Raw genomic sequence first — 15,576 nt, 5'->3', positions numbered from 1 at the left:
TATTATTATTATTATTATTATTATTATTATTACTTAATAATATTAATCACTGTCACAATACAAATATGTACACAAGATGCTGTACTTAAATCACGTGTTGTCACGTGATTTAAACCCAGACTCCAGTGACGGGAAGGCGCTATACTTTATTACTTCTGTCGACATTCGTATCGGTAAATTTTGTCCTAGCCAATCACGTTAAACAGTTATTATTTTTGAAATCTAAATAGTTGAATTCCCCAAATGGAGACATAAACATCGGCACTGTAACAGGCAGTAGTATCCAGTCGTACTTAGCAAGATTGAATCCTCGTTTGGACCAATTTATGGACAAATTTGTGCAACCCTCTACCTGTCTCTTATACACATCTAGATGTGTATAAGAGACAGATTTTAGCCTAATCAATACTTTGAATGTATCAGACTTTGTATACTGTTACTATTGGTAGTACTTCAACAGAAATATGAGTTTAGTATTAACCAACTCGTTGTTTTCATTCTTACAGGGAATTATTGGACACATCATTTGAAGGAATAACGAGGCATGTGAAGTTTGACAAAAAAGGTGACCTTGTCGGTGCATCCTACGAAATTATTAACTTAATGGCCAATTCGAAGAAAAACCCCAGTATGCATTGGAAAGTAGTTGGAAAATGGAACCATGGAGCCCTGAGCCTCGATACCTTAGTGTGGCCTGGCAAAAAGGACCGTCCATTCGGTATCGACACACAACGTATTCTAGTTGTAACAAATGTAGAAAAGCCTTTCTTATATTACGCTGAATCATCAAACTTTGATTGTGTAACTGGCAAAATGTGTATCGAGACAACAAACAGCGACCCTCTTGATATTACCAGAGAGATCCATAGACTAAAGACAGTGTCAGAGAATGACGAAGACATCAGTAGCAGACGATGCTGTCTAGGATTATGTGTTGATCTCCTGAATGAAATTAGTCGTGATCTTGATTTGAACTATGATCTCTACCTTGTCGCCGATCAAAACCACGGCGCCATTGAAAATGGAAGCTGGAACGGCATGGTTGGAGATCTGCTTCAGGGAACGGCAGACATCGCAATTTCTTCCTTTAGTATCACATTGGAACGTAGTGAAGTCATCGACTTCACAGCACCGTTCTTCCATTCTGGCTTTTCTGCCTTAGTTGCTAAGAAAAAACGCGAGCTAACATTTGGTGCCTTTCTGGCCCCTTTACATGGCTCTGTGTGGATTACAATTTTTATGTCAGCCATTGTAATATCATTTGCTATAACGTTCTTCGAGTGGGGTAGTCCATATGGACTACACCCAGCGGGTCGAAATAGGAAGTATATATTCGGTTTTCCGTCTGCCTTAAACATAACATTAGATGTGTATTATAGGCCTACTGTATATCATCCCGCCTTGTCGTTAAATGCTTAAGAACATAATAACGAATGCCTGTTCAATTACTCATGCGTGAAATAGTGTGAGGATGATTGCTTTAATCGGATTTAAATTTCAAACGAAGCCTCAATGGTGAGTTAGTTTATACGTCAGCACAGATAGAATATGCTCCCGCGTTTTCCCGCAACCTTTTTTTCACACTCGCAGATTCCTCTTCTTTAAGTTCAAAGTTGTATCCGTATACCGAACTCCAGCCATTGTTTCCCAGAGCATTGTTTTTTTTTTTCATTTATATCTTCGGATATCGATTTAATGAGATGGTTTAACATAGACCTAATTTAATTTTTATTTCAATATTCAATGCAGTACCTATCATTCAATGCCATTTAGATCACCTTTTCAGATGCAATACAAGTGCGGATCAAGAGATTTCCGAAAAGCGGACTTGACAACACTACCTATTGGGGTATGGTGAATTGTTTTTCTAGATGTCCGGAAATAACCTCTAAGGCGTTTTGGGCGATCAATAATTTATTTTTCTTTCTTTCTTATTTTTTGTTCATTTTTTTTTACTTTCCAAAGGTGGGGGAGGGGGGACTCTACTAATCCGCCCCTGTAATACATAAAAATCTACTCCTCATATTTTCCACTACCCTTCCCAATAAAGTATAATTTTCGGAACACTCTCTTTTCTTTCTATATTAATAATTTTTAACCATCCTTATTTTAAATTGTACAGTAATTTGAGTATCAAACTTCATTTTTCAGGAGAACCATCCACTATTTCTTCGTTTTGCAATATCTGAATCCAAACAAGCCAAGGTCATTCTGAGTCTTCTTCAACGTTACGCCCTCTATAAATTTGCACTTCTTGGTAGTCGCTCGTCATCAACTGAAGCATTTGTTCGAGAACTTAGACGTCTGACCAGTACTTCATCTGTCTGGGAATTCGTTGATTACATGACAATTAATGAGAATGGAGAGGATGTTGTCGAAGCATTGCAACAATTGGTAATAGACGATATTCGTGTGGTGATCATACATTGTAGTCCGCAAGAGGCCGCGGTACTTTTCAAAATCGCAAAACAGAAAGACGTCTTGAGTCAAGGCTATGCAATAATAGCTACGGAATCCCTGTTGACATATAACAAAAGCCTTTTAGTTCATTATCCAGAAGGCCTGATATCATTGAGGCTTATTGAACACGGAAATATAAATGATACTTTTCAGGACTCAAAAACTCTTATGAATATTGCAGTTAACAAAGTCAACGTTAGTTTCCATAACGTCGGTTGCCAAGGCATTGGAAGGAGGAGATCTAAGGAAGGGGATGCGTTATATAGGTGCGCTGCACTGTAACCATTAACATGAGATAAAAAATGTGTCAATAAATTCGTTTAATGCCATAATTTTTAACATTTGAAAACAATGTTAGAAACGGTTTCGAATGTCTGTTTTCCAATTGCTTCAAAGGGTTTGATTCTATCATATATTTCTAAAGTCAGCAATTTTCATCGAATTAATCAGCAGAAAATTAAGTTCTTTTTCCCCCACCCCTTAAAAAAAACCCCAAAAAACAAAATAAAACAAAACAAGAGAAGTACTCGATGAAATAGGGCCTATAATGATTTTAGCCTAATCAATACTTTGAATGTATCAGACTTTGTATACTGTTACTATTGGTAGTACTTCAACAAAAATATGAGTTTAGTATTAACCAACTCGTTGTTTTCATTCTTACAGGGAATTATTGGACACATCATTTGAAGGAATAACGAGGCATGTGAAGTTTGACAAAAAAGGTGACCTTGTCGGTGCATCCTACGAAATTATTAACTTAATGGCCAATTCGAAGAAAAACCCCAGTATGCATTGGAAAGTAGTTGGAAAATGGAACCATGGAGCCCTGAGCCTCGATACCTTAGTGTGGCCTGGCAAAAAGGACCGTCCATTCGGTATCGACACACAACGTATTCTAGTTGTAACAAATGTAGAAAAGCCTTTCTTATATTACGCTGAATCATCAAACTTTGATTGTGTAACTGGCAAAATGTGTATCGAGACAACAAACAGCGACCCTCTTGATATTACCAGAGAGATCCATAGACTAAAGACAGTGTCAGAGAATGACGAAGACATCAGTAGCAGACGATGCTGTCTAGGATTATGTGTTGATCTCCTGAATGAAATTAGTCGTGATCTTGATTTGAACTATGATCTCTACCTTGTCGCCGATCAAAACCACGGCGCCATTGAAAATGGAAGCTGGAACGGCATGGTTGGAGATCTGCTTCAGGGAACGGCAGACATCGCAATTTCTTCCTTTAGTATCACATTGGAACGTAGTGAAGTCATCGACTTCACAGCACCGTTCTTCCATTCTGGCTTTTCTGCCTTAGTTGCTAAGAAAAAACGCGAGCTAACATTTGGTGCCTTTCTGGCCCCTTTACATGGCTCTGTGTGGATTACAATTTTTATGTCAGCCATTGTAATATCATTTGCTATAACGTTCTTCGAGTGGGGTAGTCCATATGGACTACACCCAGCGGGTCGAAATAGGAAGTATATATTCGGTTTTCCGTCTGCCTTAAACATAACATTCGCGATTTTGTTTTGTCACACAATACGAACTAAGCCGCCGAAATGCATGACGAGTAGAACTCTACTAAATATGTGGGGAGGTTTTTCTGTCATATTTTTTGCTAGTTACACTGCTAACCTTGCTGCATTTATGGCAGGGCAAATGTCATACTTGCATATTGAAGGAATAAATGATCCTAAGGTAAGTTGATAAGACTGTCTGATTTTTGTGATTCCTACCTTAAGCTTACTAACAACGCGTTGGCAGTATGTCACTTGTTGCTCCACTGAGTCCATTGTCTTTAGTGATGATAGTGGCGTACCCTAACTACAGGTGTGCAAAACACGTGCACAGTCGCCGAACTGAGGGGGCGCTAAATAAGCATGGATAAATAGGGCTTCCAAATTCCAAAGATATTGATTCCAAAGTCTTTGGTTTTTGGTTTTTTTAATAAATTAAAACACTCTGAATTACAACTCTGTCATCGAAAACGATCAAGTCCCTTTTCAACTTTCAAGAGACAAAACAATTTTAGTTTTCAATGATTTGCAAAATATTATGTTTCAAAACCTTTGAATTGATTCCATGCCTATCAAAGTGCCACTTTAAAGAACCTATGAGCGAGCGGTATAATTTGGAGAGAAAGTTTAAGCCTAATAGCTCAACTTTTTTTTTTTTATTGTGATAAGCTAATATTCGTCAACCATCTTTGTATCGCAATGCTATTATTTTTATGTTCAATATTCCCTATTTAGCACTTGGTACAATGAGTGCTAATAGCGAACTTAATATTATAGTAGGCCTATATAATATATAACTTAATATTGCGGTATAATATATAACTTAATATTATTATTATTATTATTATTATTATTATTACTTAATAATATTAATCACTGTCACAATACAAATATGTACACAAGATGCTGTACTTAAATCACGTGTTGTCACGTGATTTAAACCCAGACTCCAGTGACGGGAAGGCGCTATACTTTATTACTTCTGTCGACATTCGTATCGGTAAATTTTGTCCTAGCCAATCACGTTAAACAGTTATTATTTTTGAAATCTAAATAGTTGAATTCCCCAAATGGAGACATAAACATCGGCACTGTAACAGGCAGTAGTATCCAGTCGTACTTAGCAAGATTGAATCCTCGTTTGGACCAATTTATGGACAAATTTGTGCAACCCTCTACGGAGCAAGCTATCGAAAGTTTACGGTATGTCCATATGTCCGTCAACACTTATAATCATAATATCAGCACCTTTAGCTTACCATCAAAACATCTATTATGCCGAACGTTTTACAATTGTGTAACAAACTATTTTTTCATCAATTTGTGTCTGTTTGGTTCCATTATCAAGGACTTTATTTCGAAAGACCTGCCTATTTGTTTACTCAGGAAGTACGAGAAGATATCCTTATGTTTCATTAAAGCTGAATTGGATTATAATTTCGTTATTATCATTATTCATCCTCAGTGGCGGGTCGTGAAATCTTTTCTGAGACTTTAAGATGTCACCATACCACTGTGTGTCATTTTAATCTCTTATCTAACTAATTTCACACTCCCTGCTGCCGGGATGGGGTGGAGCGCCCCTGTCAGTGCCAACCTCGGATCTGCCCCTGATCAGGAATGTCTATGTAACAGACCTGATGCGCTAAGTTTGGATATTGTTGGTAATAAGTCCCACTAAACGAAATCGTAAACGCGAAGTTATTAATTAATTGGAACCAAAAAATTAATTTTATACAATAATTTTAAAAATTAATTACTAATAATTAGTAATTGCAAACCCTACAAAAAGTACCACAACAAATAATGATACACTACCGTTCTTAATCTATGAATTTCCTTCTATTTTTAAAGGAATGGAGACCTTGATGTATTTTTATACGACTCTCCAATAATCGATTATAGGATGTTGAATGACCCAGACTGTAAGTTAGTCAACGTGGGGAGCCCATTTGGAGAGGAAGGTTTTGGAATCGGTCTCCCTAAAGGTAGGCCTGACGTACTAACACACGGACACGACCCAGGCAATAGGAAGATTTCGCAACCTACACGAAAACGTCGTTACCATTATCGTCATTCGTGCCTAAAACATTCTTGAACAATTCGTCGCTCACATCACGAACTAACACAATTAAATTCAATTGTGTTAGTTCCTGAAATCAAAAAAGCGCGTCAAAATACGCGCTGTTGTCGTTAAGGACTTTTTGTGTGGTAAAGAATACAAAATTGCTTGACAACCAATACGCTCGTTTTGACGCGCTACTGTGATTTCACGAACTAACACAATCTACTTTGATTGTGTTAGTTCGTGATGTAAGCGACGAATTATAGGCCTATGCTGTAGGAGCTGAATATGTTTCCTACGCTGTGACATGCTACTCTATGGGAAGGGTTGTCTAAAAAGTTGATGACGAACCGTATTTGTTATCGTTTTAAGCTTGCGAAAACTCCCTATTAACGTTTAAGCGATGATATTTATAATTCATAATTCACTTGTTATGCGTGATTGAAATTTTCATAATTATTATGACGTCCGTCATGATGTCAAGGTTAATCCATGCCACCACTTTTAATAATAAAACAAAAACAGTTAATGTTGAATAAAGAATTATAATAATGTCGATACTAATGTTAGTGTTAGTAGCAGTTTACGACTGAAAGCAATGATATTCTGCAAGCTTTCACCCCAATCGACAAACCTGCAGATGAGCTCTCGGGTTGATTGAGGTAAAATATAGTTCTAACATATATTGTTACATAAAGGTTTTGCTGATTCAATTTAACATGCCGAATTTTATTGACTAGAAATGTTCAGAAAAAACTTATTTAACATCAGTTGGCTGAAGGGGACAAAGGTGTCCGTCATTTTTCTTATAAGTGAAATTGAGTATGTTAGAAAGGAATTCATTTTTCCTACAGAAAATGTGATAAACATTCATTAGGCCTGGAGTTCTTAAGATACAAATAAATACTCTTCGCGAGTAATAAAAAGTACCCAGCGTCCGGGGAATTCAACTAATGTATGGTTTCCAAGCTGTCACTATGCTGGCATTTATAGCAACATGTATCGCAGTCATAAATCGAAGTGATAAAGCTATTGGATACCATTCTGGGAATCTAACCTATGGATCAATAGGCCTACATCGTTTGCCTAAAGCAAAATTGCGTTTTCTTTAAAGCATTTGCGTTTTTTTTTTCCAATAAAACTGGTGTTGTAATGAATAGCACTGACAAATGAATATCTTTTTGTTTGCAGATAATGATAAACTTTGAGATAACAATTAAAAATTCGTCCCTAATTATGGCGCTTAAACAGGCTTCCTTTATGGGCCTATGTCCGCATTATAAATCAGTTTTATAATAATAATAATGAGAATGATGATGGCGATGATGATGCAAATGATTATGATGATTTATGGTAATGATGATGGTAATTGTAATCATGGTAACGAGGATGATAATGGTGATGAGGAGGATGATGAAGATTTTGAAGAAGAAGATGATGACAATGATGACTATGATGAGGCTGATGATAATTCGCGTACTGAGTATTCAGTACATTTCACGTTCGGTAGGGCAAAAATTACACCTATACATGTTTCTCCTGACGCAAATCCAGTTATTGTCTATTCAATCACGACAATAACAATTACTATCAAAAATAGTTGTGTTGGAAATTATTGATAGGATAAATAAATAAATAATAATAAATACCATAAATTGATACCATGGATTCGTTTGTCGCTATTGCAGGTTCTACATTGAAAATACCATTATCGACTATTTTACTTCAATATGAGATGGACGGTCGTCTGGAGCAGCTTCATCGAAAATGGTTCGATGCGGTTGGTTGTTTGAAGGAGGATGTCCTGAACCCCCAAACCGGTGGTAACGATAGCAGCGTGACAGTGAGACATGTTGCAGGTAAACATAGCGAGGCATGGAAATATAAATCATGCCATTAAGGAAATCGGTACAAATATTTACACTTAGATTTTATGATGTTGCTTATTATGCCGGGGGTGTTTGTAGCCAATATTATCTCCATTTCATTGTTCTTATTACGTGACAACCGAGTTTAATAGCTATATAGTAGAGATCAGTGGTTTCAGTAAGTTCCTTACTGAGATTTCCTGACTCAGAAGGGCGGATGAGCTCTTCGGAGTCAACGGTCGGATTAGTTTGTCTTTAGGGTTAGATTATACTAGTACTTTCTTCTTGTTTTTTTTTTCATGTTTATGTTAAGCGCAGAGGTCTCCATAATATGCGCTATATAAGTCTATACAACGATTATTGTTATTATTATTATTATTATTATTATTATTATTATTATTATTATTATTATTATTATTATTATTATTATTTTCTTCTAATATTATGCCAAATACCATATCTTCTATAGATTAAAACCTATAATACAGTACCTTAATATTAGGATAAGAATGTCATTTAAAACAAATTAATCAAATTCAATTGCATTACATTCTTTTCAGGTTTAATTGTAATGTTGATATTAGGAATCGTAACAGGATTCCTGCTCCTACTCTGTGAGTTTGCAATGCACAAATGGGGAGTTCCTCATCTGAGGAAAAGACCAAGAAACAAACGGAATTTCCTTGTAATTAGCCAGGTAATACTTTATGATATACAGTTAAACTTGCCGAAGTCGACTTTGCCTAACTCGAATAATTTCTAAGTCGATCTTATTTTGTTATGCCAAATTGTTGTGTTTTCCATTAATTAACGATCTGGGTAAGTCGATTTTTTTAAAACAATTTTTCAATGCCATTTTGGATTCGACTTAGGCAAGAGTTATATAGGCAAGCATAAAAAAATCAATGCGAATCATAAACTAACGAGCAATTTTGGTTTCCTATTTGACGTCACACATCCAAAATTCCTAATCTAAAATTTTTCATCTCGTAGCCTCACGGCCAAATTGCATGTAAATTACAATTTTCGGTAAAACTAATATATGACGTCACACATTCAAAAGTGAATATGATATTAAACGTTAATTGAAAATCTGACGTGACACATTCAAATTAGAACGTAAAATTATGCACTAAAATGCGCATAATTATAATTATGACATCAGCTTCGATTATATACTGGTACTGGTATAGATAGACAGCTTTTACAAGACATTCGGCAGACACTATAGTCATTCACATGATCATGAACAATGACACATTAATGATGATGATAATGATTACGGTGATAGTGATAATGATGGTGATGATGGCTAAGTTGAATATCAGATACTTATCAAATACAATGCAGAATGTTATATATTTCTTTATGATATTACTAACAATCTTATTCTTCACACTTTCTGATATACAGCGTATCCATAACGAAGTTAACAGTGGTAATACTCAATCGTCGTCTTCCAATATCAAAGATCTCGTGGCTCTCGTGAAAAACGGCGAGTTTCGAAAAATGCTTCACAAAGAGTAATCACCGTTCGTAGGATTAGAATACAAATTTGATACTATACAATAGACCTAAAGTGATCTTATATACAGTATATAACTTTGGCTAAAGCATACGACGATTGATGGTATTTATGATCACCCCTGTGTACGTAGTGGGTGTTAATGACATCTTAAGAATCTTGCCGCGACAGAGTACCAGTCGTAGAGGGACGTCCTACCATCACCATCAGATGCCATCGTCTGCTATGGCAGTAGTGTCACATCTTTTCTGAATATCATTCCTAAGAAAAAAACGACAGTTCCTCTTCCGATTGTTGGTGAAAATATTTCTTGCTATCCATCATATTATCTTGTCTTCTTGAAGGACGATGTTTGTTTTCAAATTTTATTAAAAAAAAAAAAAGAAGATGTATATAATATTTTAAAATTATATTATTTCAAAATGTATTTAGTATTAAGCAAATCTTGTCCCACAAAATCCCTGGTAGTGCATTCTTCAATATACAGTACCTGTGACTTGACTGTATATGGGCATCAGTGGCGGCGCCAGTGGGGGGAAAGGGGGTGTAAGTCCCCCACCGGACAGGTCAAGCCCCACCCTCCGTCGGACAATCAGACCATAAAAATATATATAAATAGGCCCACACTAAGCCAACATTATGTCTGTCACAGTCTGAGAGTGCCATTTCCGGCCATCCAGAGGCTGCTATTCTTAAAGAAAATCTCATTTGGGAGGGAGAAACCTCTTTCAACCCCTTCCCCCAGCTCGCGCATACGATCTCAAGTCCTCTCGTCAGCAGATTACCCACTCCTCCCCCCACCCAAGAAAATATATCCTGGAGCCGCCACTGATGGGCATGTGAGGTCATATCACACCCATATACTGATGGGCAAATCTCAGCTATTTATCGTGTGACTCAATATAATGGTGTAATATTCTGGATAATCTTAGAATGTAGTTTATCATTTAAATGATATTTATGAAAATATTTTTACAATTTTTTTTAATTGGTGTAATTATTATAAAGATGAGATAATTCATTAAGCCTTATCGCTCTTAGAAGAGACTGATTAACAAAACTATGCCTTATATGTCGGTCATTTTAACCTGAGCTAGCTCTCTGCCAATCATGTTTCTTCCGAGGAACCATGTGATGGCCTAGACACGCCCATAAAGAATAGTTTTTAATTTAATTTATGTTATCAAAATTAGATTTTATTTTTTAAAATAATCAATATAACTATCTTTCATGTTTATGGTGATTATTGTTACTTTGATGACTTTGCAACTGACAGAATATTAATAAAAGAAAGTAGAAACACAAATCATTTTGTTATTATATATTTTACATTGAAGTACATATTCGCAGACCATACATGCATCCAAGTGCTTAGGAGCAATACAGTATAATGAACTCGGTTTACACTTAAATATTGTCCACCTTGGTCATTTAGATAAAGAGGCAAATTCATTGATAAAAAAACAGAAAAGCCTCTAACCAATAATTATCCAAAATACACCAATCATTAATAATGAACCCATATGAATTAAAATTTAAAGATATGTTGCCTGTGATAAAATACAGCTTTTCTTTATTAAATAAACATTATTATATTCTAGTACCGTAGTTCCTTGAGTATAAATAAACACATTATTACTTTATGCCCAATTCTACATACCAGCTAAAATTTACAAATATTTTCAGCAAAAAAATATCGAATATTGGCTTTGAATTAGGCAAACAGTGCTGGGAAATTAACATTTGATTAAAAAGGGGATTAGTCGGGTATAACTCCACCCCCAAAAATTTCCCCAAATTTTTGTTCAAAGGGAGTTATATACCAAAGGAATTACAGTAGTGAATTTAACAAATAATTGACATACAATGCTTACGTTTAATGTTAAAACACTTTACGCACATTATTTTATGTTTCATAGAAATACAGTAAAAAACACAGACAACTAAAAGATCCAGTTTAAGACCAAATCTTCAGAATACCAATGAAATTTCCAAATCAATTTATCAAGAAAATTAAATTAAATGTAACATATTAATACTGAATAACAATTTTTGGGTAAAAAAATATATGTGGGTGAAATATCTCAAATTATCAACAAAAACTACAGCAATTTAACAATGACCTATACTATTATATTGTTATCATTAATAAACACTAATGAATATTAATTAGTACAGATTAATTGATTTAAATTTGTTCAGTTATGAAACCTAAAATAGAAAAGGAATCTTCTTCTTTCAAGTTTCAATCCCACCACAGCAAGAAACCCTGTCTGTATTGAATAGCTACCAAACACTGAAATTCAATGTATTATAGTACGACTTTATGCCAAGGTTTTCCTCCCCAAATACTTAAAAAAAGGTAATATTTTTTAAAACAATCACAAAACGACGATTGTACAGAAGTTTATATGGTCCCTTATAAACAGTATATGCTCAGAAAAACCACAATTTTAAATTGATAGAAACAATGTCAATATCACAACAATACCAAATTATTTTAAACAAATACATAAATCAAAAACCCAAGACAAACCAAATTTAACCAAGACATAGTATGGTGACAAAGACCATTAATGTGACCATGTCACCAAAATAGTATAATGCCATTACTGTTCAAATTGAACAGTTTTGTATTTACTAAACTAGTAATATTTTTAAAAACAAACAAAAATACTATGCATTGTCATAGCATACATAATTCCTGGGGTAACTTCATCCCATTTTATTGCAACTAAGTTATATACTAGTATTCTCGTGCCGTATGTCCACCTTAATGGGCAGCGGCTCTGCCATTGAGCCCTGGTCAAACGATTCAGCCACACATACAGGGTACTTCTTCATCAGATCCTCCCATTCTGGGTCTAAGTACTTATATGTTTTCTGAAACGAATGAAACAAAATCTCCTTTTAAAGTTTAATGTATATGAATAGTTTATAAACTTGAAGAATAAAAAAGTTTAAAGTTAACAAGAAAATATTTTTTTCGCTGAACCACACAATGTGTGTATAATACATTCCTGTATACGTAGGTAACACAATAAAGGTTAATGTTGAATAGACACACACTGCCTTAATCCTAATATGGATAGCGTTAAAATGAATTCATTAGAACAGTCATTTTAACTATTGAATTTTTACAAATTTTCACAACTTTATTGTATTGTAGTTAAGACATTTTATATCTGTATTTGAATGGAATTAAAAGAGATGTTATTGTTAGTCACCGTCTCAAAACAGGGGCGGATCCAGAAATGTCCAAAAAGGGGGACCAGAAACTGGCCGAAATTGGGGCTGATTGAGATAACAATACCCTAGGGGTCCGGGGAATTCCCCCGCAAAATTTCTGTGTTTTAGACACCCGAAAATAAGCCCTAAGGCCTTTTTGGGTAATCAATTTTTTCTTTTTTTTTTTTTTTGACATTCCAAAAGGAAGGGCCGGGACCAGCCCGGTCCCCCTCTAAATCTGCCCCTGAAAAAGATTGTTGAGTAAATAAATAATTAGAGAGAATTAATTATATTATGATTACATGGATTAGGACAACAAAGAGGAAGAGAGAAACTTTGAGGTCTTAACGATTGAAGATCTTGTAAAATGTGCAATGTCAAATGATGTCTAATAGTGTTAAAGACGATGATGATAAAATGAGCAATTTATTGTTTTACTGTATTTTGAGAATCTTATTAATATTTGTTTTTAAAATCTATTTTAATAATTTACATAAGAAAATATATTCTTGGTTTGCATATAGGTCGAAGATTATAAGACTCAATCCCTTCAAAAGCCAATAAAAGACCATATCTACCTAGCATGACAATGTCCAGGCATATGGTACAATACAACTTGTAACAATGAATATAACAATTTAGTTAACAATTGGAATTGGGAATTCTAGGTCAAGTACGGACAACTTAATCAAGTTCGAGTTCACTGGAGAAGTGTACAGCGTAAGGCAAAAAATGAAGACAGAAAGGTACAAGTTCAAGCAGAAAATGAGAATTAGTGTGTGGTCAGAATTTTGGAGGTAGATGAAAATAGAAATGTAAAAGGGGGAAGGGGAGGGGGACAGAGCAGTGGCAGTGCCATATATCCCCCCGAGAGGGGGCTCAAGGTCCCCCAACAAGAGGTTCAAAGTAACTATTGTTACATCAATATTGATTGCAATAAAGTATATGATTGATTGATTGATTGATTGATTAAACACTATACAGACTCCACCAACATTTTTACAAGTGGTGTGGTACATATTTGGTATCACACAGGATACAAATATTATTATTATTATGAAAGAAACTATTGTCACCAAAGAGTAGAGAATTGCAAGAGGTCCGACTGTCTTGATTTTGCATGCACACAATGAAACGAAAAACAAACTACCACGAGATAGGGGGTGCCCTTTTAGAATACAAATAGAGTTTGAAACTCAAACATGCCTTCTATTGATGCAATACAAATGCCTTTTATGTTCTTTTGAAGTGCACCCTCTAGTTTGTGGTAGTACTTTTTGAGGTAGGATTGTGTTTCAACGAAACTACGAGAGTCGGACTTCTTGCAGTTCTATACTTTTTGCTGTCATCCAACTTAACTCAGAGACAGTTATGATTCCAAAATATAAATTGATGGATGCTCTACAAACCTTGGGTGTTATGACTCGTTGTGGTTTAGCTGTCGAACACGAGGCAAATCCAAGCCAGATCATAGAGGCAGACGACAGGAAGAGGATAAGTGAAATGAGCCATTCAGGGAGGCCAGACCGATATGAAACGCAGGACAACCAATCACTCGTGTTGGACGTGTAGCTGCTGTCATACGATGGTGAAGTGTCGACGACATCATCCACCACTGAACGAAAAAAACATAGAAAATGGACAAATTGATGTAGAAAGTTGTTAAATATTCAAACTATTTCAACAGTTATTTTTTGTATGGTTTACAAACAATAAATTTATTGATATAAAATTAATAAGGTTCAAAAAGAATAAAGCTGACAGGTTGTGCTGTTTACACTATCACTCCTAACAACCAAGGCTACCAGATGAAGCCATCTGGTAACATGCCAAAACAACTAATCAGGATTTTTGTGCTTTATATCAATGAATTTTGATACCAGTAAAGCCACTTGTTAATTTAAAAATATTGAATTTAATACTGATGGATAATGCATAAATTGGAGAATGACTTAACACACTGTTTCATTGCCTGGGTAACACAACAGATCTTCCACAAAACAATCAATGAGGATTACTGACCTTTCACTGTAAGTGCTTTCCAGGTAAACACATAAGGAAGACTAAGATTAAATACCATGCCTATTGTTGTTGGGTATTATAAGGCCTACTGTAGCTTATTTATGTATAAATGTACAACACACTAGTATTGTCATGGATAACAATCTCATCCGACAGTGAATGACTCACCTCTCTCATCATGAAAGTAGTGTTTTGTTTAAAGGCTTAGGGAATGGATCTTCTTTTCACTTATGAGAAAAATTTTGATGTGGGATTTGAACCCAGTATTCATACTGCTGTTTGAGATATTATTATTTACCTAAAACCTGATCTTCATTTAGATACTGTGACTGAAGTGTAAAGGTATCGACTCTTGGTTTCGACTCAAATACATAGACAATGCCGTTGTCGGACTGCATGAACACCGACCAGGAACTCATGATCATTCCGTGAGCATTGTCCACAATCTCACGGTATATGTTCTGCATTGTGAGCAGTGGTGTCAGCAAGTGAATCACTGGTTCCATTTGGGCATACTAGAAGAACAAATAGTTGAATATTTTTTCAATTTTTAAAAAAAAAAAAAAATTAAAAAAAAATTAAATTTAAAAGTAGTTTTTTGAAAATAATAAAAATTGGGGCAGCAGAGGAGGTAAAAACAATATATTTTTTAGGCCTTTAGCATATTTACCTTTTCCCTTAGCTGCATGATGTATGGTACTTGGCTTGCGCATCCAAGACAGCAGGCAAAACATGCACCTTCACTCATATCATCATATGCTTCTTTGCATGCTGAAAATATGATTCAGTACAATAATTTAACATGAATATATTACCCCTGGGTCTTTAATAGGTCGCCCATGGGCCAAATTTCGCCCCTGGTGCGATTAAATCTTCCCCATGTG

At 35.3% G+C, this 15,576-nt stretch overlaps 2 protein-coding genes across 2 annotated transcripts in view; one reads left to right on the top strand and one right to left on the bottom strand.

Annotated features, from left to right (window-relative positions):
• The window catches only part of LOC117114368 (glutamate receptor ionotropic, NMDA 3A-like), a 29,889-nt gene extending 18,762 nt beyond the window's left edge, over positions 1-11,127 (top strand). The window contains exons 2-8 of the mRNA XM_033258027.1: positions 2,152-2,726; positions 3,127-4,165; positions 5,042-5,187; positions 5,839-5,972; positions 7,738-7,908; positions 8,478-8,614; positions 9,331-11,127. Coding sequence (XP_033113918.1) covers positions 2,152-2,726; positions 3,127-4,165; positions 5,042-5,187; positions 5,839-5,972; positions 7,738-7,908; positions 8,478-8,614; positions 9,331-9,444 — 2,316 coding nt within the window. The 3' untranslated portion in view covers positions 9,445-11,127. The remainder of the gene's footprint in view (positions 1-2,151; positions 2,727-3,126; positions 4,166-5,041; positions 5,188-5,838; positions 5,973-7,737; positions 7,909-8,477; positions 8,615-9,330) is intronic.
• Positions 10,749-15,576, bottom strand: part of LOC117114370 (transmembrane protein 59-like) — an 8,666-nt gene continuing 3,838 nt past the window's right edge. Inside the window, exons 3-6 of the mRNA XM_033258029.1 lie at positions 15,363-15,463; positions 14,991-15,207; positions 14,080-14,285; positions 10,749-12,325 (exon numbers count right to left, since the gene is read on the bottom strand). Of these exons, the coding sequence (XP_033113920.1) occupies positions 12,182-12,325; positions 14,080-14,285; positions 14,991-15,207; positions 15,363-15,463 (668 nt within the window). The 3' untranslated portion in view covers positions 10,749-12,181. The remainder of the gene's footprint in view (positions 12,326-14,079; positions 14,286-14,990; positions 15,208-15,362; positions 15,464-15,576) is intronic.

This window comes from Anneissia japonica, unplaced genomic scaffold (assembly GCF_011630105.1).
Source record: "Anneissia japonica isolate Jap-2015-1 unplaced genomic scaffold, ASM1163010v1 scaffold1231_len1163931_cov198, whole genome shotgun sequence".
NCBI lineage: Eukaryota > Metazoa > Echinodermata > Crinoidea > Comatulida > Comatulidae > Anneissia > Anneissia japonica.
This window is presented reverse-complemented; position numbering and strand designations above follow the sequence as displayed.